The 23,335-nt window shown below is 36.1% G+C and overlaps 3 protein-coding genes and 1 long non-coding RNA gene across 6 annotated transcripts in view; 3 read left to right on the forward strand and 1 right to left on the reverse strand.

Annotated features, from left to right (window-relative positions):
* LOC121264504 (mRNA-capping enzyme) overlaps positions 1 to 8,215 on the forward strand; it is a 32,439-nt gene extending 24,224 nt beyond the window's left edge. For all 3 annotated transcript variants that reach the window (XM_041167710.1, XM_041167709.1, XM_041167711.1), the window contains 6 exons: positions 5,032 to 5,154; positions 5,246 to 5,344; positions 5,723 to 5,812; positions 5,939 to 6,029; positions 7,485 to 7,615; positions 7,707 to 8,215. In XM_041167710.1, the coding sequence (XP_041023644.1) occupies positions 5,032 to 5,154; positions 5,246 to 5,344; positions 5,723 to 5,812; positions 5,939 to 6,029; positions 7,485 to 7,615; positions 7,707 to 7,850 (678 nt within the window). In that variant the 3' untranslated portion in view covers positions 7,851 to 8,215. The remainder of the gene's footprint in view (positions 1 to 5,031; positions 5,155 to 5,245; positions 5,345 to 5,722; positions 5,813 to 5,938; positions 6,030 to 7,484; positions 7,616 to 7,706) is intronic.
* Positions 8,216 to 10,784: 2,569 nt separating this feature from the next.
* LOC121264652 (protein DEFECTIVE IN EXINE FORMATION 1) lies at positions 10,785 to 19,755 on the forward strand. The gene is given in 14 exon segments (XM_041167929.1): positions 10,785 to 11,210; positions 11,323 to 11,433; positions 11,596 to 11,678; positions 11,921 to 11,959; positions 11,962 to 12,037; positions 12,149 to 12,300; positions 12,486 to 13,069; positions 13,189 to 13,259; positions 15,000 to 15,256; positions 17,115 to 17,296; positions 18,312 to 18,595; positions 18,675 to 18,792; positions 18,883 to 19,065; positions 19,165 to 19,755. Coding segments are annotated over 14 exon segments (2,601 nt in total). The 5' UTR covers positions 10,785 to 11,067; the 3' UTR covers positions 19,483 to 19,755.
* LOC121264654 lies at positions 15,856 to 16,953 on the forward strand. The gene is made up of 2 exons (XR_005940538.1): positions 15,856 to 16,316; positions 16,383 to 16,953. It is a non-coding gene; the product is annotated as an uncharacterized LOC121264654 (long non-coding RNA).
* A 609-nt stretch (positions 19,756 to 20,364) lies between the features above and the next one.
* LOC121264653 lies at positions 20,365 to 21,870 on the reverse strand. Its single transcript, XM_041167930.1, has 2 exons — positions 21,300 to 21,870; positions 20,365 to 20,587 (listed from the first exon to the last, which is right to left on the reverse strand). The coding sequence occupies exon 1, from the start codon at positions 21,639 to 21,641 to the stop codon at positions 21,303 to 21,305; it is 339 nt and encodes a 112-aa protein (XP_041023864.1). The 5' UTR covers positions 21,642 to 21,870; the 3' UTR covers positions 20,365 to 20,587; positions 21,300 to 21,302.
* Positions 21,871 to 23,335: the final 1,465 nt, after the last annotated feature.

Genomic DNA, 23,335 nt, shown 5'->3' on the forward strand with positions numbered 1-23,335 from the left:
ATTGGAATGACCACTGTCGACCTCCGACTCCGATTGGGGTTGGAGGTCAAAAGCCCCTCCAACTCCGACTCTGACTTCGACTCCGATCGAAGTTCCAAGCTCGGAGTCGGAGCTCTGATCGGAATAGAAAATGGGCTTTTCCAATCCCAGTTGCCCTACTGAGAAAATGGGCTCCAATCGGCCTAATATCAACCCCTGTTTAATAACGTAAAAAAATAATTAAAAAAATCTAAAATACTATAAAAAATAAGTTAAAAAGCTAAAATTTAAATACAATAACTAAATCAAACTACAAATCGCAATAAATTTAAATTTACAGCACTAAAATATTGAATAATGTCATAGATTTCATTCAAATATGAAATAGCCACAATGCCCCACATTAGTCTTGACAGTCCATGCATTTGAGTCTATGACTCAATAGTGATTTCCAATTTTCTTACATGAAGTTTTAACTTTTATTGATCAGATGCACTATCTTTCTTTAGTCATTTAACTATAGACTTCTAAACCATCAGCCAAGTGATATTATGAACTCACCTCCACCTCTAACCCTGACGAGTTTTGCATGATGGTAATCATCTCACGGTGCGTCGGTCTCAGACTCTCAGCAATCCACAATTAGTTTGGGGTTCACAGCTAGGTCTACTAGATCATATAAATTATAAATTAAATAATGAAAACATTAAAATTATGTAAATAATCATTTAAAATCATAAAGTTACCTAATTCAAGCCTATAGCTCTCGGCATCAATGGTATCTACTCCAATAGGCATTAAACTTAACCAGTTATATGTGCAAATGAGGGTCTTGACGGTGGTCGGAGACAATGAACTCCGATAAGCATTCAAGACATGACCTCCAGTGCTAAATGCCGACTCAGAGGCAACCATAGTGATAGGAATGACTAGTACATTCCTAACTATATGGGAAAGGATTGGAAACTTACCAGAATTCACCTTCAACCAAGTTAATATCTAGAATGTATCACTAGGTGCCTCGACATCTTCTATAAAGTAACGCTCAACCTTAGACTTACACTGCATATATTCCTCGATGCACGGTTTTGATAATACCGTCGTAGCCGCAATAAATTTGAACTTTCTGCATGTGTGTCATCCCAGGAAGATGTCGAGCCGGTTAGGCGAGAGAAGTTGCCATCTTCGGTTGAAGACTGACTACTACTGTTGTAATAGCTATATAAATCATCAATATCACATTTAAGCGATCTAATAAACTTTTTAGCGTTCTCATCACCGAGGACGTACCTATAATCCAATCTTTTTCAATTGTCAACTTATATCGGGGGTTAATAATCGCAATCACAAATAATAATCTATTTATCTTCTCCACATCTCCCCAATATTTATTATATTTGTATTTCATCCTTCTAGCCATTGCATTCAACAAATCCACACTGTCAGCACAACTCTCTTGCAAGTGGTCATGAAGCCCCAAGAGCTCCTCGAAGTACATGTTCGTAGTAGAATATTTTGTCCCAAATCTCCGCATAGTTATGTCATAAAATAACTTAAAAAATTGAACAAAATACCTGACATTGGCCCAATTAACTGTGTTTGGCGCATCGAGCCTCCTCCCCCCAACTGATTCCAGCAAAACATACCTCATGTCCCAATCCTCGACCTCCATCCGCTCGAATGCTGTTTGGTACTTCTGTACTACATCCAACATCATGTATGCAGAATTCCATTGAGTCGGAACGTCTAGTTGTAACATACTGGAAGATGGGATTTCAAGTTGTTTGGCTATTACCTTAAACTGGCAGAACCGTTAAGGGGAAGCCCTCACATATCTAACTAGGTTTTGGACTTTAATAATGGACTCATTAACCTCCTTGAACCCTCCAGAAACTATGAAGTTGATGATATGGGCACAACATCGAACATGAATAAACTGGTTCTCACAAATAATATCCTCTTTTATCGTCGTATTCCGTCTGAACCAATTAGTGGTAGTGTCATTCGCACTGGCATTGTCAACTATGATACAAAGTACTTTTCTGATCCCCTAATCCTTTATACAGTCATCCATCTCCTTGCCAATGAATGAACCCTTGTGATCAACAATTTTTTTGAAGCCGATAATCCGCTTCTGTAGTATTCACTCACTATCAATAAAATGGGTTGTGATATACATGTTGCCCACATTTTGTATGGAGGTCCATGGATCAGTTGTAAATGACACTCTGGCCAGTGGCGACAAACATTTCTTTTCATCGCTGCCTTCTCCTTGGCATGCCTCTTCAGACAGTTGCATATCACAGTATACCGTGAAGGCATGGAAAATTGTGGCTCTAAAGTATGCACAAATTTGCGGAAGCTTGCCTTTCATCAGTGATGATCATCTCCACAAGAACATCCTTCAACATCTTCTCACTATATTGAGGGATTGATAGCTTTTAATTTGCGTGCCATCGGTGGCCGTAGAATTCTCGTAACTCAGCTTCATCAAATCAATTGCTACCAGCCCTTTGTATATCTTATACCACTAGCAGTCCGTAAGATGTGTTATTAATACTGACGTGCCTTGTTTTTTCGAATGACAACCGCATAGTTGCCCACAGTAGTGGCATCGAGCCTACGGATTCTCACGATCACCAGGAATTTTAGTGAAATGCTCTCATGTCCACGGCCTATTTTTGGTAGGTCATGGTGATGGATCGGCCTCAACATTCATCAACTCTTCCTCATTAAGCATATCTACATGTTTTTAGATTTATTGGGACTCGACTACTTGCACAGGAGGTATCTGCTCTAGATGGGGGTATACAGCCTGAAGTACCAGTTGGTGACGCTAACGGCTGTGCGTCATCCTCTTGTGGAGAATTGCAATGAGAATGAGGTGGTGTAGCATCCATAATTTGAGCAAATAATCTGAAACAATTAACAAACAACCATCATTTTAAATGTTATGATAATTATCTACAAATTGGAAACACATTGAAAAGGAAAAAACATGTGTCTAGTCGTGTTTGTGGTTTTAAAAATACATAAAACACAAAAAATGAATGTCCACTCGAGCTACACTCGAGTGAAGGCTTGATCGAACAATCTGTGTGATGTTCGCTCGAGCCACACTCGAGCGAAGGCTCGAGCAAACAATTTGTGTGACGTTTGCTCGAGTGGCGCTCGAGCGTGTAACATTGAAATGAAAACAAGAAGCTCAATTTTTACAAAACCTAAATCTCTCAATTCTTAAATTTAACAGCCTAAAAACCGAAATCATTGAAATGAAAACAACAAAAAAGTTGAAATGAACAACAAATCATACACATTTTACCAAGAGAGTTACAAATCACATTTTACAATTACTCGGAGGAACAACAAATCTATTGGAGGAGGAAGTAACAAATCATTCTCACAATTTTTCCAGTGACAGCAGAGTCGCAGATGGTGGCCTCAGGTGACGGCAGACGGCGTTTAGAGTTCATCTGAGTTGTGCAAAAGTGATTCACTAGGATTGTTGTGCAAAAGTGAGGGGGGAAGAAGGGGGTCTTGTGTTTTGGATTCCCTTCCTTCACGAAACGACGTCGTTCCACTTGAAAAGATATCGTTTACTTACCTGATCAAGACAAAACGTCAGCAGGGCCTACAAAACGACGTCGTTTTGATCATTTGTATTTTTTTTTAAAAATTCGGAGTTCGGAGACATCTCTGACTATTGGAGTTAAGAGTAACTCCGACTCCGAATTGTGCAAACTCCGTCAGAGCCTCGTCGGAACTTGGATGAAGTTCGGAGGTTGGAAATTTTGCCCACCCCTACCGCCCATACAAGGGTGAGACAGGGGTACCCCCTGTCTGGCGGGTGACAGTAGCACCTCTATCCACACGTGAGGGGAAGTGTTAAGAATATAATACAAATAATTAAATCTACTTCTTTCCATCAGCTTGATTTTGGGACAAATGGTGATTTCACATTCTTAATTTTGAAAGACGGCATACTCTTAATTGTGCCAAACCCTTAGACTATGAAAGTTTTTCCTTAGATTTTGACTTTTGATTTATCTCCTTTGTTCCTCTTGTGAAAGGAATAACAAAATGGAAAATGCTATACACTAAATTATCATCCCATTTCTATCCCGCTGGGTTGATGTGACATTATTCACAACCCTTGAATAAATTCTTTTGTTTTTTTAGGAAAAAAACTCAAGGATTAATGGATAATGCCACATTAACATAACTCTACCAACATTAATAAATTTCAAATTGATATTACAGGATATTTTTTATGCCACGAGAATAGAAAAGTCATCAATATTGAAACACCTGTTTGAGATGTATAGTTAAACACTTTCTTCCCACTTGTGTTTATTGGTCCTCATTATGACATGTTTTGTTGTCAAGTGGTTCTTTTTCACTGTTTGGCTTAAGATTTGAATAAGTTATGTAGCTACATGGAAGAGTTGCTTGTAATTTAGCTAACATAATATTCAAAATTACTGACGAATTCACATAGTTGGTGATGAAACATCTTACACACTGTTGTTTATCCTATCTAGGCTCATCGTATTGTGACACCTTATATTTTCTTCATTATGACGAGGAATCCTGGAGACCGAGCAAATGCAACTTCTTTTACCCGGAGTTCTGTATATTAAGAAAGTGGATTTCTGTATGGTTTGGTTCAGTTAAGTTAAATATTGATAAACGATTGGAAATTTGCATCAAGTTGTTGGGAGCTTCTTGTTTGTTTTGTACATTAGAAACATTATTTGTTTGGTACAGTAAAATCATGTATCAGATATTTTATTGTCAAATTTCTGGGGTATTGGATGTAGGACCCCCAATAATGGAGAGGGCCCTGCTCACTGAGTAGTCTGAGTTCATATTCATAAAATATTGCATTGTATCAGTTGCTTTCTACCTTTGAAAGTCGAGGCTTGGTTCAAACATTGCTGTGGCACATGACATATCAAATCAATATGTCCCATGTCCGTAGTCTTCTGTATTTATTAATGTTTTTGGTATAATATATTGATTGCATGGTATGCTAATTTAATATCAATCCAGCGGCCTTTTTATGAACGTTGGAAGATGCTTGAGAAAGAAGTGATTGAACCGCGGAATTATGAACGCCACAATATTTACCAGTGTAGGAATCCTTATTATAGATACGACCTTGAACCGTTCAGGGTATGTGTTATCTGACTGTCAACATTGAAATCCATCTTGTATCATCTCTTTTCTGCTGATTGTTTGGTGATTTGGTTTTAACTCTTATCAGGTGAGAAGGAAAGACTTTTGGTTGCTCTCTACTGTTACCAAGCTTTTAAAGGAATTCATTCCAAGGCTTTCACATACTGCAGATGGTCTTATTTTTCAGGTGGTTTGAGTGAACAAACTATGGAATTCAAATCTCTGTTAAAACTTTCTGCCAAGTTTCTCGCTTGTTTGTCTGACTTTCCTGAAAATCTTGTTGACAAAAGAAAAAACTTTCCTGAATGTATTTGATGAAGTAAATCATTCATGCAAACGTCTGTTTCAGTGCCATAAAGATGACCTTTCAACTACTAAAAGTATGTTAATCCCTTAACTACCATGTAAATCAGGAGTTACCAAATACCAAGCTCGTAGGAACTAGCGAGCATCGTCTCTGGTGCCTGCAATATTTTAATGCTATGTCCATGTCTTATTCTGTATCATTTGTGGAAGAACACCTTTGGTTTGGAGCAATGATTATTATTGATCATTTTGTTTGCAGGGTTGGGATGATCCTTATGTTCCACGCACACATGAAGGCCTCTTGAAGTGGAAATACCCTGAAATGAATTCAGTTGACTTTCTATTTGAGGTTGTACCATTTTATGTACTATGTTAGTTTAAGCTATTGCTTTGGGCATCTCTTTCTTTTCTCTCCATATTGGCTTCATGTTCTTGCTGGAGCTGGCCTTTTAATATTAGCTACTTTTGTGGACAGATTGAAGGTGATAATCGTCAACTACTTTTTCTGCATGAGCGGGGGAAGAAGAAGCTAATAGAAGGGAAAGGAAGTAGGGTTGCATTCAGAGGTCAATGCCTTTTTTGTTTTTTTTTTTTTTTTTTCTTTCGTTCTTTTATTTTTCCACATTATATCATGTACCTTGCTTTCTCTGTTGATAACTTTATCTGCACTCATGAATCAATGGTTAAGCAAAAATCTTGGATTAGCTTTACTCTGAAATGTTTCCCTTTTAATAGAAAAATACACTTACAAGTGTTCATAAACTACTGGCAAAAAACTATTTTTTGATCAGTAACTGGCAAAAAACTTTACTAGGGTTTTGATTCCAGTGTCCGATCTTTTTTACTTATCATTTATGTATAATGTAGGGGCTTAAACAATATAGACAAAACACATTCTGTGCCCCATTAAACATTTTACATAATGATTTTCTGAATTCACCATCTTTTAACTAGGCATTATAATTGTGGAGTCCTTACAGTGGACATGTTTTTTACTATAGTGTTCAAAAGTTCGCTTTCGAGGCCTGTGGTTCTTTTGGAATGTGTACCCTTACACCTTTGCTGAAAGATTTCTTTTACATCAAAGATGCATGACCTATATTTTCCTTTCCTTTCCCCAGACTTTAAGGTCTAACAGAGGCTGTAGCGTGGGAATTTTTGTAACACGTATAACTAGGGTTTGGAAGCATTCTTATGCTACACGTATATGATTTTTAGGTGACTAGCTTACACTACCTGCCCTTGAAGGGCTAAGAAGTGACATTGATGCATGCCATTGCTGTGCGTGCAGAGAATAGGCTGTCAATAATTGATATTTTCAATGGACCGTTTATGTTCCTGTAAATTTTGGTTATGTTTATTTAACCACTCCTTATATCACCATACGTTGATGTGATGGCTGCATTATACCTACGATGGCAAAAATGCAACAAATGCTAGTGTCTGACCTTTCTGTATTGCAGAAAATGTCAACCTAGTGGATTCTAGAGATACTGTAGAAGATATGAAGTTCACAATGTAGTTATTTTTTTGATAAGTAAGATTTGAAGTGCACGTGGCAGTACCATGTGCACATCATTAGCGATTGGAAGTTTCATGTAATATGGCATTATGCTTTATTATCTTCTACTTCCCTTTCGTTCCTTTTTTGGATAGATGATGTATGGTTTAGATCGTCAAGTTTGAATATTTGGTTGAGACAAGTAATTTCTAGCACCAAAAAGAAAGAATAGAGAACAGGAATGGCTGCAATTTAATTTGGGAGACTGCATTTTTTGTGGATGTTTTTGTCCGGTATCTGTGCATAAGAACATGGATATTGTAGATATTTAATTGTCTCTAGAGAGCTCTCAAAGTTGGTTAATTTACTGACATGCGTGCTGCTGTTATATGCTTTTTATTATATCTTGGTTATGGTATTGTTTCTTAGGTATAAGTAGAGGTAATATATATATTTTTTTTAAGTAGAGGTAATATATTGTCTAGATTCTGATTTCTGACCAAAGTTAAAGAATTTACAGATGGTTCAGAACCCTCACTGTATTCCGGAAAAATTATCGAGTGTTCGTGGGATTCCGAAGAAGAAGAATGGGTCTTTATGCGGATCAGACCAGATAAATCAACTCCAAATGCTTTCAATACTTACATGAAGGTCATCCTCATCACTGAATTTGTATAATTTGTTACCCATATCATTTGGATCCAAGTGCACTTGATGAAGCCTTGGTGATTTTAAATAACAGGTGATGCGGAGCATAAAGGACAATATCACTCAGGAAGTCTTGTTGAATGAGATTGATGAGATCATTCGATTGCCCATGTATGCTGATAGGATACGGAATGATAGTAAAGCCCACCAGCATTCAAATTCAGTGCGACGAAGGTGATGGCTGGGAGGGTTTAGTCATAGATGTACACAATACCTTGAGGTCTATTAGTGATAGGAGACACCAGATACTCAAGAATACCTCCGATGTCTGTCTGCACAGGTCATTGCAAGTTCTGTATATACCGGAGTTTGGTATGTACTTGGCATTCTCGGATGGGTCACTGAGATATTGTGTAATTAGCTATCCTTCGCTGTAATCTTGTAGCATTGCTTCGTATGATCCTGTTGGTACACTTGGTAGTACCCAAAATCAGGCCCGAAATGATTTCTTCCAGGTAGTTGTCCAATTCAGGAGAGTTAGGATTAGGGTCACCATGTATATTATTATTTCTTCTTTTTTGTTTAAATGATTCGTTAAATGTAGCGATTTGCTAAGTTCTTTAGAAGGTAGCCATTTTTCAGAACAAGGGCTTTTCATTTTTGGGGAGGGGGAAATCGATAGGTGTGAATATCACCTTGGGCAGCTGTACTATGATGAGTGTCTTTGTCGCCTCTGTTTTCATCTTGGTCTGCCCCCCTCCCCTTTCTGTCTTTAATTTCCATGGCTTTCTAAGCTGTTTATCTTTTACCACCCTTTTCTCGAAGCTTACTCCTTTATATTTTCGATTGTACTTTATTTTCCTTTTTTGAAGGCTGAGCTCAATGATTATTGATTAAAGTATTGGTAGCTTCGTTATCGGATCCGTAGGACCTGTTGATGTTATATATATATATATATATATATATATATATATATATATATATATATATATATATATATGTAGGGTATTTTTCAGCGGTATTGGTTCCTTAGAGCCGTAGATCTGAACAAACATTTTCAACAAAATAAAACCCCTCACTTCTGAGTCTTTGAGAAGATTCATGCAAGCTAGAAAAAGAGATGGGGGAAGTATTATTTCCAAATTAATAAAATGAATAGTACCATTTAAATACGAAATTTACCCGACCATATGTGAGATGAATGGGTACAAATAGGGGTTCGAATTCCGGTCCGGAACCTGGAAATTTGAGTGAATTTGGGCAACTATTTGTTCGGATCAAGTTATGTAACCGGTTATCCATAATTGGGTGTTTTTATAAAAACATAATTTTTGTTTCAAAATGACATCGTTTTGCATGTATAAAAACTATAGTTTAAAAAAAATAGAGTAAAAAAAAGAGAGTTAAAACTGGATATCAGTTACAATCCGGCTACGCAGTTTTAAAAATTTGGGTATGGATCCAAATGTTCTTGGATATCTGTATCCTTATTTGTATCAGGATGCACAACCTTAAGTACAAATAGGTAGTCTTTGAAGTATGTTATAGATGTTTGATAATTTGGGGTGTACATATCAGTTTTGATAGATTACTAAGATAATAGTATGAAGTTTAATATATTAGAGTGTGTAGTCTAGTACTCATAGGACAACTCTTGTTCCAGGAGATCCCCCTTTTGTTAGGGCTAAAATATTCGATTTCTTTTTTATTGTTTTGAGTAAGATTGGAAATTTGTTCTGAATCTTCCAAGTTGAAACTACTTTTTAAAAAAGAAATTTTTATATTTTTATTGATTCAAATCGACTTTCATTAATTAGGTTTTCTAAATAGTCTTGCGATAAAATTTCAAACAATTTAAGGAAATTTAGATAGAATTCTTCTATTTGCAAGTTGGTTTTTAAATAGCATACCATCCACACTATTGATGTGGCACAACTTCATTTGCAAGATTCAAAATTAAAAATTTTGTTATAAATTAAGTTATATCATATTAATGATGTGAAAACCGTATCATTTATATGGACTCACAAATAAAATTCATGTGACGATTGGCCATAAGATACTAACACATGAAAAAATACAAATAATCATTTTGAAATAAAATAATATTAAAAAAAATACAAGATTCAAAATAAAATGAAGCAATAGGCTGAAAACTTGAAGTAAATACAACAGAGAAATTGAAAAAAATAGAAGTGGCTGCATGACCTCCCTTGTTATAACTTATTTTATGTAGTTTATGAATATTTTGTTTAAATTTAAGTTTTGTTTAGTTTAACTTTGTTAGACGTAATGTTTTATAATTTTTTTTGTTAAATATTAGTTATTTTTTGTAGATTATGTTTATCTTCTCATGTTTTCATATTTTATTTTGTTTTTAAGATAACGCCATATTTTTTGTATTTTAGTTTTTGGCTTTTTAAATTTTTATCCTTTTAATATATTTGTTAGTTTTATCCTCTTCTCTTTTTTTCAGTTTTTATAATACATGGCATACATGTGGCCTGCCAATGACGTGTTCAACTGCCATTAATGATGATGTGGCTAAGTTTTTGATAGATGGATCAATTTAGCCATTTAGGTATTGTTTGGATTCAGAATTCAATTCATCTTATTTTATTTAATTATTATAATTTTTTAAATTTTTAAATAAAATAAAATAAATAATTTAATATTTTTAAATAAAAATATAAAAATATATTAAAAAATAATATTCTAATAATATTTTATTTAAATTTTTATATCATATCATTTTAATTTTCTATCTAAAATTTCATACTCTTTATTAAAAATTAAAACATAAAAATATTTAAAAAAAATCTATTTATAAGTCAGATAACACAAATCGTTTATATGACAAATTTAATTGGAACGAGAGATGAAAAGGAATTTTATAACTTGTATATGAGTTTACGGTAAGTACAATGTAAAATTGAAGGAGTAAATTGGTAATTCTATACATTAAATTTTTATTTTATTTTAATTATATTAAATAGTATATGATATATTTTTAAATAATAAATAATTATTTAATAATAATTTTATTTAATAATAATAAATATATTACATTTTATTTAATGAGATAAAAATAAGGTAATAATATAATATACAGAATTTCAATTGTGAAACTATAAAACCAATTTTGTATTTTCCGAGTTGTTTTTACGGAAATTTCCCAATGGTCAATCGTACGTCAATGTCCTAAGAGTATTTTTTCCGGCTGAAAACTCTTGCATCGAGGTTTAGAACCCTAGCTAATGGATTAATGTCCGCCCTTTTATGCTGATTCCATCTTGGCCAATCACTCAAATATTTGCACCGTCGTTAGGTGTTTCTGTGGGAAGATACTGATCCATCCCTCTATCCATTTCGATATATCTTATTTTTTGAATTTTTTTGTTATAAGCATTGGAATTGGTTACGAGCGATTTGGAGAGCAACGAGGACTCGCCCATATGAGATCCTCGGCGATTATCAGGCTGTTCTTGATTTGCTTATTTCTGTGGTCGTCCTTGAATTTCATCAATGGCGACGAGTCCAAGAAAAATAAGTTTCGTGAACGCGAGGCCAGCGACGATGCACTAGCGTACCCCGACGTGTAAGTTCTAAATTAATTGAATTTCCGGTTTAAATCTTGTGGTTGAAAATGTGTTAATTTTCCTATTTTTTTCATTCGATTGTCTCTGCTTTTCGCTATATACTTGATGCAGAGATGAGGATGCTTTGCTGAATACGCGGTGCCCTAGGAATTTGGAGCTAAGATGGCAAACTGAAGTTAGTTCTAGTATATATGCTACACCCTTGATCGCTGATATCAACAGGTATAATAATCAAGAGATCACACTCGCGCGATTTGAACAATATTAGCCTTGCCTTGGATTCAGGTTTTAGCGGTCTCCATTCTTCCACATTTGCGCGAGACATGAATCTGCATTTTGATCGACTAGTTTAGGTGACTGCAACGTTTGTGTTTTGGTTTGCAGTGATGGGAAGCTAGATGTGGTGGTTCCTTCTTTTGTCCATTACCTTGAAGTTCTAGAAGGTTCTGATGGAGACAAAATGCCAGGTATCATTTGGTTTTGGTTCTGGAGCGCTGGCTTTGTTTGTAAAACTTCTTTCCTACCCATCCAATATGTTCAACTGGGCATATATGATAAATGGTTATTATAACTTGCTGAGAAATGTTTTCAGAAGATAAAGATAACTGAAATACATGGGATAACTGAATTGCATAGGAATTAGCAAACTTAGCTAATGGGTGGTGTTTGCTTCTTTTATATTTTTTGTTTTTGCTAAATGAAATATCAGGTTGGCCTGCTTTCCATCAGTCAACTGTGCATGCCAGTCCCTACTGTATGATATTGACAAGGATGGTGTGAGGGAAATAGCTTTGGCAACATACAATGGTGAAGTTCTCTTTTTCAGGTAATTGCTCTGATTGTGTATGTGTGTGTAGTTTTTTTTTCCAGTTATGATTTTATCCTTTTGTAGTATGCCAGCATGCCCAGTCTCATTTCAACTTATATATGTATTTAGGGTGTCAGGTTACTTGATGGCCGATAAAATAGAGATACCTCGCAGAAGAGTACCTAAAAATTGGTATGTGGGCTTGGACTCAGACCACCACGTGGACCGGTTGCATCCAGATGTTCATGATGATCTACTTGTCCTGGAAGCTAAGATGTCTAGTGAGTTATTCTTACATTTGTATCCATTTTTTTATATGTTCAGATTTGGCTAGGTTTTCTCTACAGTCCTTACCTTTCATCCTCCTACAGGGAAATTTTAGAGTCTCTTAGCTTAAAGAATGCTCGACTTCTTTAACATAGTCTAATAAGAACTGACTATTCATAATTGTTGATTATACATGTAGAAACAAATGGAAGTACATCTAAGTTGAACATGTCAGTAACTACATCAGCAGAAAGTAAACTTGGTACGGTGAACACATCCAATACAGAGACTGAAAGAAAAATTAATGGAAGTCAACCAAGTAACCCTGAGCTGAACATTTCAGTAACAACATCAGCGGGAAATGAACAGAAAAAGAATGAAAGTCAAATGCAATCCAACATTGATCTGCCCACGGGCGTGGATAATTCTTCTGTAAATTCTGGGTCAGGAGGAACTGTCAATGCACAGAATGGGGCAAATGCTGCGAGACGACTTCTGGAAGATAACAACTCGAAAGGATCACAGGATGATGGCTCTAAATTGAAAGAGAACAGTAGTGTAGGTCATCATGTTCCAACTGTGGAAATGCATAAAAGCTTGGAAGCAGATGCTGATTCATCCTTTGAGTTATTTCGTGAGAGTGAGGAGCTAGCTGATGAGTATAGTTACGATTATGATGATTATGTTGATGAATCAATGTGGGGAGACGAGGAGTGGACAGAACAGCAACACGAGACAGTGGAAGATTATGTGAATGTTGACTCACACATCTTGTGCACTCCTGTAAGTCCAAACTTAAAATTTTGGTGATTAATCTTTTTTATCGAGTCACGGATAACCATATTGGCATGTCTAATTTAGGTAAGTTAGGACATGAAATCTTGTCTTCTTATTCTCTTCAGGTCATAGCAGACATTGATAAGGATGGGGTATCAGAGATGGTCGTTGCAGTTTCTTATTTCTTTGATCACGAGTGAGTTCTCTTGCATGGTATCACTTCTTATTATCTTTTTGTTTCTTTGGAACCTTAATTTATATATTTGACTGCTGCCTATTTAGATGAACTCAAACAATACAATTATGTGTTAGAGATAAGTAAATCTCTCCAAGAAAACAAAACAGCGGAGATTTTGAAGTCTAATCTCATCACCACTTACATTTCACTTTCCATCATTAAAGGGCCTATCTTCTGGTGTTATAAAATTTATTGAGTCTGAGCTTCACGAAAGCATGTTCAGTATTATTATAATCAATTATGAATGATTTATCAAACCAAGAATCTAACATTTTTTTTTTAAAATCTAGTTACAATGTATATAGCAAAGTGCCAAGCATCAAGGTTGAAGCGCTTCGCTTACCAAAAGTGAATTGCATTTAGTAAAGACACTTTTTGGCACTTTTGTGTGAGCTTAAAGTGCAGAAAAACACGCTTTTTTAAATTTTTCGGCCTGGAACTGATATTTTTTTTTTTCAAATATTCCAGTTGATATTAATGATCAGTTATGTACCTTGGCACCGTATGTTGTTGCATGTGATGTATACACTTTCAACCCAATACGATTGTGCAACTTGGATTTCTAAATGGATTGATATTTGATTGTTTGTATTTGCATATAAGTCACTACCTACAATTCTTGAGCTTTTTTTAGTCATGGATTTTTGGTTGATTTTAATTAAACTATGTAATTTGATTATGTCTATCAATTACTTTAATTTGATAGTCATGTTGTATAATACTCTAATAAATTGAGTTAATATCTAAATATATGAGCATCTTGCAATTTAAACCTTTATATTATTGTATTTTATGAACTTGTTATTAAAAACCATTTTTAAAGTTTGGAGTTTTATTTAAATTAGGCATGTGCTTGCACTCTGTACTTTGCACCAAGGTTCCAGACGGTGTTTGAGCTTAAAGTGCGCCTAGCACTTTCACAATAACTGGCTGATGCCAATTAGTTGAAAAAATATTCATGAATCCAATCCAAGTCAATTGGGACTAAAGCTTAGAGTGGTCATTCTTGCTGTGTCATGTCTATAGTTATGAATTTAGGCTTACATTTTTCATAATTAATACACATGAACATGGTTATGTTCACTACTTATAAAAAAACATGGTTATGTTCACTCATAAGTGAGAATTTATGGTAGACCAGGGTTGGGTTGGGTTCAATTAATGATTGACATATGCCTCGCCCATGCCCAACCTAAAAAGAGTGCTTGACTGGAATATTAATCCCAAGCTCCACTCGTTAGAGTGCAGCCTAGTTGTCCAAGGGTGGGCTTAGGATGAGTTGTAGGCTCAGACATCCTTGGTTCAATGCTGCACTAGGAGTCTCCTGGATTCTCTATTACACGGTTCAAGTTCCACTATTGTCTAGCATCTTCACTCTAAACTTCTTAGCTGATAAGGTTGTAGAGTTGGCCTGTTTTTATCCTCCCTGATTGCAGATCAACCTTTTACATGGTGAGATACTTGCTTTAATGTTTTTTTTTAACTCCATTGGGTATCTACTAATTGTTGTGAAACAGTAACAGTATCTAGTTCTTTGCTTCTTCTTTGGTACGAGATATAGTTCAATATTTTATGTTTCCTTTTCCAATATAATAAGTTTAAGATGGCATTATTTTCTTGCTTTGTAGATAGTACAGAATTGGGCTTCTTTTATTACTGATTGATGTGAAAGTAATTAGCCACCTTGTAAGTTGACAGGTATTATGCTGACTCAAAGCATTCGAAGGATTTGGGTGATATTAATATTGGAAAATATGTAGCCGGTTCTATTGTTGTTATCAATCTTGATACAAAGCAAGTGAAGTGGACTGCTGAGCTAGATCTAAGCACAGATACCGGAAACTTCCGTGCCTATATATACTCTTCTCCAACTGTTGTCGATTTGGATGGTGATGGGTATATGGACATTCTTGTTGGGACCTCTTTTGGCTTATTCTATGTCTTGGATCATCACGGTAATTTCTATCATTTAATGTACTTATAAATAAATAAATAAAAATTATATCATTCAATGTGGAGTTAATTTGCATTCAGGATTAGGGTTCAGGATTAGAGTGTATGCTTTTGTGTTTTAATTTGCAAGTTTGTTGATGATTCTTTAGTCAGATGTTATGACTTGCCATTGGCTTTTCGAGCAGTAGCCAAAGTTGCATCATTTTTTTAGTTCTTGGTTATTGTTTGTGTTGTGACCATATTTTCCCTCATGCATCCATGTAATGGGTAGTTAATTTAGATTGTGCCCTTTTCCTATTAAAAATTGTTGCACGGATGGTTATTTTGATTGTATCCTTCGTATGATTCTACAGACTATATTATTATGCCTTTGTCCTTGAGGTCAAAATATAGGGGATGGGCCTCCTTGAGGTGTTCAACACATCTGGTCTATAAGCATGTGTATTCTCATTGATCAAATAGCACCTGGGTTATCAGATTTTTACCATACGAAGCGACCCTCAATTTCCTTTTATAGGACATGTTGATGAAAAAATCGTGCTCATTGTCTTTCAGTTTGCTTTTGGAAATATGTGAGTATTTTTTTTTTTTTTTTTTGGGGGGGGGGGGGGGGGGTAGGTGTTCTAAGGAGACGTGGGGGGCTTATGGTGTGATTCTTTGGAAATTTATTAGAAAGGGATGGGAGATTTTTGCTAAACATATTAATTTTGCTGTTGGTGAGGGTTCAAGGATCCCTTTTTGGCTTGATGTTTGGTGGTGATCGGGCTCTTTTTAGTACATTTCCGGTTATTTTTCAGATGGCAGCCAATTGGGATGCTACTGTTGCTGATTTGTTAACCCGTTCTAATGGTACCTTGCAGTGAGATGTTTGTTTTACTAGAGCTATACAGGACTGGGAACTTGACAAGGTTTCTGATTTTTTCAGCCTCTTAGGATTGGGGGTAATGAGAGGGATAGAATGTTATGGAAGCATATGGGTGGTAAAAAGTTTTCGGTATGGTCTTACTATAAGGCGTTGACTGTTCAGCATTGTTCTCCTTTTCCTTGGAAGCGTATTTGGAGGTCTCATGTGCATTCCAAAGTCACTGTTCAGCATTGTTCTCCTTTTCCTTGGAAGCGTATTTGGAGGTCTCATGTGCCTTCCAAAGTCGCTTTTTTCATATGGACAGCATCGCTCGGGAACATTTTGACGATCGATAACTTGAGAAAGTGTGGTTTTGTGGTTATGGAGTGGTGTTTCATGTGCAAGAAACATGGGGAATCTGTGGATCATTTACTTCTGCACTGCGAGGTAGCAAAGGTATTATGGGATGATGTTTTCAGTAGAGTTGGGCTGGCTTGGGTGATGCCTATGAAAGTAGTGGATCTACTTGTGTGTTGGATTGGGCTTCAAAGTTCTCCTCAAGTGGCTGCTGTGTGGAAGATGGTTCCTTTATGTCTTATGTGGTGTATTTGGTGGGAAAGGAACGAGTGATGCTTTAATAATAAGGAGCGCACTATGGAGGAAATCTGGAAATTCTTCGTGTTCTCTTTTTTTCAATGGTTTTCAGCTATAGTGCTTAATGGAGCTTCAACTAATGATTTTCTGTTTTCGTTTTCTTCTTTATAGAATGTAATTAGGTGTTTTCTTTTGTATACTTCCTCTATGCATGGGCTTTGCCTATTTCATTTGATGAATATTTTTTTTTTTTTTTACTTATATAAAAAAAAAAAAACAAGTTTGCTTTTGGAATCTCACCTATCCAACTATACTAAACATTGTTCTCAAACTGTGCTTTTGATTTTTTTTTTTTTTTTTTTTTTTTTTGTGGTGTATGGTTTTCTTTGACATCCTGGACACTCAACTGTTCCTTTATTTAGGCAAAGTGAGAGAAAAGTTTCCACTTGAAATGGCTGAGATTCAAGGAGCTGTTGTTGCTGCTGATATCAATGACGATGGCAAAATTGAACTCGTGACTGCTGATGTACATGGAAATGTTGCTGCTTGGAGTACAAAAGGAGAGGAAATTTGGGAAATTCATCTTAAGAGTCTTGTTCCACAGGTAAGGTTCAGTGTTGTTTTTCTTCTAGCAACTAAGCTGTGATAAACGTACTGGAGTCGAACTGATCGATAACTATATATGCTACTGCAACTTTTCTGCATGGATTTTTGGAATCCCCATCGTATAAATGTGAGCTGTGTTATCATTGTTGATGGCATCGTTTAGGAGATTCAAGTTCCTTGCATGGTATAAAGCTATATGTTTGACACTTTTCCCCTAATTTTTGTAACTCAAAATGCTAAATTCTGATGATGGAATTGGGCCTTTAATGTGTAAAACCAACCAATTGGATGAATATGAACGAAAAAAAAAATCTAAGAATTGTGAAAATACCAAGAAGCTTATACAATGGGGATTTGCTACTTACAGGAAGGGAAAAGGCCATGTGTTAGCGAAACGGAAAGATTCCTTGTGTATTTTTTGAAACAGATTCTTTTGTTATGCTCCATCTGAAATTATCTCAGATTAAACTCAGCCTGGTTTGCAGGGGACTTGTATTTGATGCAGAATTTTGAATGACAAGAAAAAATTTATTTGCAAGTCTGCTTTTTTGACACATAAGACACTCCACTGATATGGAAGCCTGTCGCACTAGATAGTTTAAAAAGTAGTGGTGTTTTGAATTTTTTTTTAATGGCTTTAATGACTTCCACAATAAGTGGTGTGCTTACACACTGGCTTGTAACTTACAGAACTCTTTTGACAAATGTCCATTCAAGATTTCTGGATTCTCTCTGCAAGATATGACATAGGAAATAGGTTCTGTCGACACCCCTTTTGATTATGCACAAATTTACGGTTGTCATATATCCCAGAAAGCTACTTACCAAAAAATATATTAATGAAAGCTCCGCTGTTCTGTTATGCATCTAGATTGTGAGATAATATTGGTTGAAGTCACTAGATGAGTGAACATTTGTTTTGGCTCGTTAGTAGGTTGACTTGGTATACATTGCCCTGTAATTTGAAAAATTCAAGGTAGAGTAAACTGATACACATTGGTTATATTCCTCAGCGGCCCACTGTTGGTGATGTTGATGGAGATGGCTATACTGATGTTGTGGTTCCAACGGTGTCAGGAAACATATATGTTCTCAGTGGCAAGGATGGGTCAATTATTCGTCCTTACCCATATAGAACTCATGGCAGAGTGATGAATCAAGTTCTTCTTGTTGATTTAAATAAACGTGGTGAGAAAAAGAAGGGCCTCACTCTTGTTACAACATCATTTGATGGATATTTGTACCTTATAGATGGACCCACTTCATGTGCTGATGTTGTGGACATTGGTGAAACCTCGTAAGATATGCTTAATCTTTTGGTTTCCATCTCTCTCTCTCTCACACAACTTATCTAATCATGCATCTCTTCATGACAGATATAGCATGGTCTTGGCAGAAAATGTTGATGGTGGAGATGATCTTGACCTTATTGTGACAACCATGAATGGCAATGTGTTTTGCTTCTCCACTCCTGCTCAGTATCATCCTCTCAAGGTTGGTTAAGATCTGAAGCTGATTTTTGGTTAGTTTATTCTATGTTCTCCCAGTTCATTTTGATGGTCCTTGCATGATGTTATTTTTCAGGCGTGGAGATCACATAATCAAGGAAGAAACAACGTGGCTACTCGGTATAACCGTGAAGGTATTTATGTTACACATCCATCAAGAGCTTTCCGTGATGAGGAAGGCAAGAGTTTCTGGGTAGAGATTGAGATTGTAGACAGATACAGAGTACCATCTGGGTCTCTAGCACCATACAATGTCACGGTAAGTCCTTTCCATGCATCAATTTACATGGCTAACAACTCGTCTCTCTCAGTGAATCAAATCTTTTAATCATGTGAATTACTGTTAATAACATTGCAGACAACCTTGTTAGTTCCCGGTAATTACCAAGGTGAGAGAAGGATAAAGCAAACTGAGATCTTTCACCGGCCTGGGAAATATAGGATAAAGCTGCCAACAGTTGCTGTGAGGACTACAGGGACTGTTTTAGTGGAGATGGTTGACAAAAATGGGCTCTATTTCTCAGATGACTTCTCGCTCACCTTCCATATGTATTACTATAAACTATTGAAGTGGCTGCTTGTCCTACCAATGCTCGGAATGTTTGGTGTGCTCGTCATCCTTCGTCCACAGGAGGCCATGCCTTTGCCATCATTTTCGCGGAACACTGACCTGTAATGATTACCCTGTAAGAAACCCTATCCCTGCGCAAGGATAAGATGTAGTAAGATTACTTACACATGAACCAAGCCAGAAACTTGTGCGATCAAGAATTAGACACAGGCAACAGTTTTGATGGTGTGGATTCAAATGGGTCTCTTCATCAGGCCAAAAATGCAGTTGGCCCGGATTTTATTTTGTTCTGAATGATAGAAAGTAGGAATTTGTAATGTAGTGAGATCTGAGTCTTGGGATATTGAATTTTAATTCCAAATCATTTCTTGGCTCCCATTATCTGCTACTACTCCCCCCCCACCCCTCTCTCTCTCTCTACATCTGCTTTTCTTTTCTAAATGGTACGCAGGAATGTGAGTTTTTAGTAGTTATTGCAAAGTGGAGATCTGATTTATACCAAGGGTGATATTTGTTTCGGATCTGCACTGCTTGCTTTTCCCCGCGTAATGGAAAAGTATAATGACAAACAGGTTGCATCCAATGAAATGATTTGGAGTTATATATTCTCCCTTCAACCGGAAATTCTCAAATTGGAAAAATAATATCTTTGATTCAACGTTAAATTATGTCACTGTCCTTCCACGCAGTTCTTGCTTTTGTATGCTTGAATATTTCACTTGTTTTAGTAAACAAATTCCTGACAAACATGTGTAAAAACTAAAGGAAAAATGAATTGCCTTCTGCTTGAGCTGCTATGGACGCATCGGATCTTCTTTCTGTCATTCACTTTCTACAAATGAACAAGTTGATCTCAATGATGCTACCAACCTCACCTGAGCAGAAATGTCATTAAACAAATACCGTCTACTTGATCTATAGCTTGGCGGCGATTCAAATTTTTTTCTTAGAAACTGAAAAACACTATCATATTAAAGCAATGGGATCACCTAGGAAATATTTATGAAATTTTATTCGACTAAAAAGATCTTACACAAAGCAACCCAATGCACTTCACAGTTCAGTTTAAAACCGGTGCTGGAATCAGCAAGGGAAACTATAAATAAACAACATTGGAACTGTGGCGTGGCAGATGTTATTCCTGCAATGCATGTTGCTCACCACTTACAGACAGGCACCTTCAGCTTGGCAAAAAGGTAACCAAAAAAACCTGAAACCAATCGAAGCCTCATGAAAATGAATCCTCCATGCTCAAGCTTTATAACCTTTGCTTAAGCCATAATTTACTTGATTGAGATTTTTATGTTGCTTTGTTCACTTGAGATGAAAGAAATAGGTTTGAGAATATCCATTTATTTTTATAGTAAGGTTTGAGAATATCCATTGGAAGACAGTAGGTAAAGAATATTCTTTTTTCTTCGCCATTCAAGCAGGAACATTGGTAAATCATTTGAATCTTCATCTTTTGTGCCAGTTCATGATGTATTGACCATCTAGGATTTGGTTATATCATAATTCCAGAGCTAGCTTTCCAAGAAAATTTTAGAGAAAAGGAGAACATAAGATAGCCCTCGGTTTCCAAAATCTTCATATCAAAATTACGTAATGTGCTCATCACTACATCTTCTGAATAGCAATGAATGCATTTATAATTGCACTAAATTTATGCAAAACAGATCCATTCTTCAGATCGATATTACCACAAACTTACGCAGCAACCAAACAATCCAGCCCTATTAACAGAAATTCTCGACGCAATGTTGTATCCAATGATACGATATGTACTTGAATAAACAATTACGTATATGGGGGAAAAAAAAAAAAAAGACTGAAAGCAAAACCAACAACTAGAGTTCCAGGAAGAGGAACTGATTTTGCTTTCGAACAATAGCATGTCTTTGAACGATATTTGAAGAACTTACAATTTAAAAAGGCTGCAAGACAGGCCTCTTTCCAAGCCTCTTGATCTCCTTATCCATTTTCCCAGTAAGCATCAATCCAAACATCTTCAAATCACACACCAGGGACCAAACTGGATGCCCGAACGTTGTCGGGATATTGCCTTCGATGAAGAAATGACTGTACCACGCCAATCCATACCCGAAGAATGGAACAAAGAACATGAGCCACCAGCTAAAGACCACTGAGCAAAGCAAGAAGAATATACCAATAAGGGTGCCCACAAAATGCCAACGCCTCGTGGATGGTTTGGAGTGCTGATTTACATAGAAGGTCCAGAACTCGTCCAAGTTCCTAAAATTCATGTCTTGCGGTAAACAAAACAAACCCAATTCGAAAAATATAAAATTATCTCCGAAACCTCTTTCTTGATAATTCTTATCAAGACTAAATACCCAAATCAGAATCTTGACTTTTGGGGTGCTCCGGAAATTCGTAATCAGTGATTAACCCAACGATGTGATCCGGGTTTGGTTGATTTTTCAACGAAGAGGATTTGAGCCTAGTTTGGTCCTAGGTATGCTTGAAATCATCATTAGGGACAAAAGCCATAAACTTTCCCGGGTTTTGACTGAATTTTTTACACGGATTTTTTTATCTTTTCACCTATTCTCTGTGTGGTGGAGATGAGTGGCGTTGGGTACGAAGGTTGGACTTTAGCTCTCTCTCTGTGTATGTCAAGAATTCAAAGTAGGTTTTCCGTCTCGTTCCGCAAACAATCAGCACTGGACATCATTATTTTTCTTCGTCTTCTCATCTTCCTTATTTATAGAAGGTCCATTATTTGTATATGTTTTTAGGCTAATTTTAAGGAAAATGACAAACACTGTGAAATCAACTAAAAACGATTACGTAAATTTTAAGAAATTAAGCTAAAGTTCGAAATTAAAGATAAGAATGACGAAATTTTATATATATAATGGGATCAAGTAAGGGGACTCTGACTCTCAAGGCGATTGCAACCTTCTCGCTCGAACCTCTAGAGTAAGTGTGGGAGTGACGGACATATAAAGTGAGTCTTATAATATTTATTAAACATTTAATATTGTCCAATAAATTCGCTCGGTAGAAATAGGAATAACCAAAACACTACAAGCTATCTCTTCGAAGATGAGATACTGGACGACATTTACCTTTCATCAAGTCAAAATATCAAATTCCTCCACATATGAGTGTAATTCTGCTGACAAGTATCTTTTTAAGTTCAATTGGCTATCTAAATTCTTTTTAACATCGTAGGTATCGTCAAACCTCATACCCCACTTATGCCTTTTCGGCCTACCGGCTTCAGGAGATGGCGATGCGACGGATGGTGGAACATTTATATTAACGCCATTGAATGCGGGGAATTCATCATACAACCTAATAAGGGTGTCATTAACCCTTAGCACAAGTTGATCCGACATCCCTTCCCACTGGTGTTTTCCAACCCAACACCATTCCATCAATTTAGTACTGCAAGTCAAGAACAATAGTGATATATAACAAAATGTTGATCATACTCAAATCCCTCCAATATTTATCATATTTCAGTCTCATGTTCAATGCCATAATGCGTAAAGTAGGATTAATACTTTCGCACATTTCATCCAATTTCTCATTCACCTAATGAACTTGTTAAAATATTCATTGGATGTTACATATAAAGACGTAGAAATGGTGCATATGACATCATAAAAATGCCTATTTTTTTTTTTTTTTACAAAAACCTAGAAATTCTCCCAAGTAATATCATTGGGTTGCCTCGATCTCGTTATTATCAAAGTGGCGGACAGATTGCATGTAGGCACCACCCATGGCATCAAAGGCCTTTCGATATTGGTAAGTCGTTTTCTACATCAAGAAGGTTGAGTTTCATCTTATAGGAATATCAATACACAACATTTTTTTACATTTAAGACACATGACATAAACAAAGGTCTTGAATATCTCAGGTCTAGACGATGAAAATCTCACAAATCTCATCATATTTCTTGTTCTTGCAACCGACTCATGAATA

Source organism: Juglans microcarpa x Juglans regia, chromosome 5D (genome assembly GCF_004785595.1).
Source record: "Juglans microcarpa x Juglans regia isolate MS1-56 chromosome 5D, Jm3101_v1.0, whole genome shotgun sequence".
NCBI classification, from domain to species: Eukaryota; Viridiplantae; Streptophyta; class Magnoliopsida; order Fagales; family Juglandaceae; genus Juglans; species Juglans microcarpa x Juglans regia.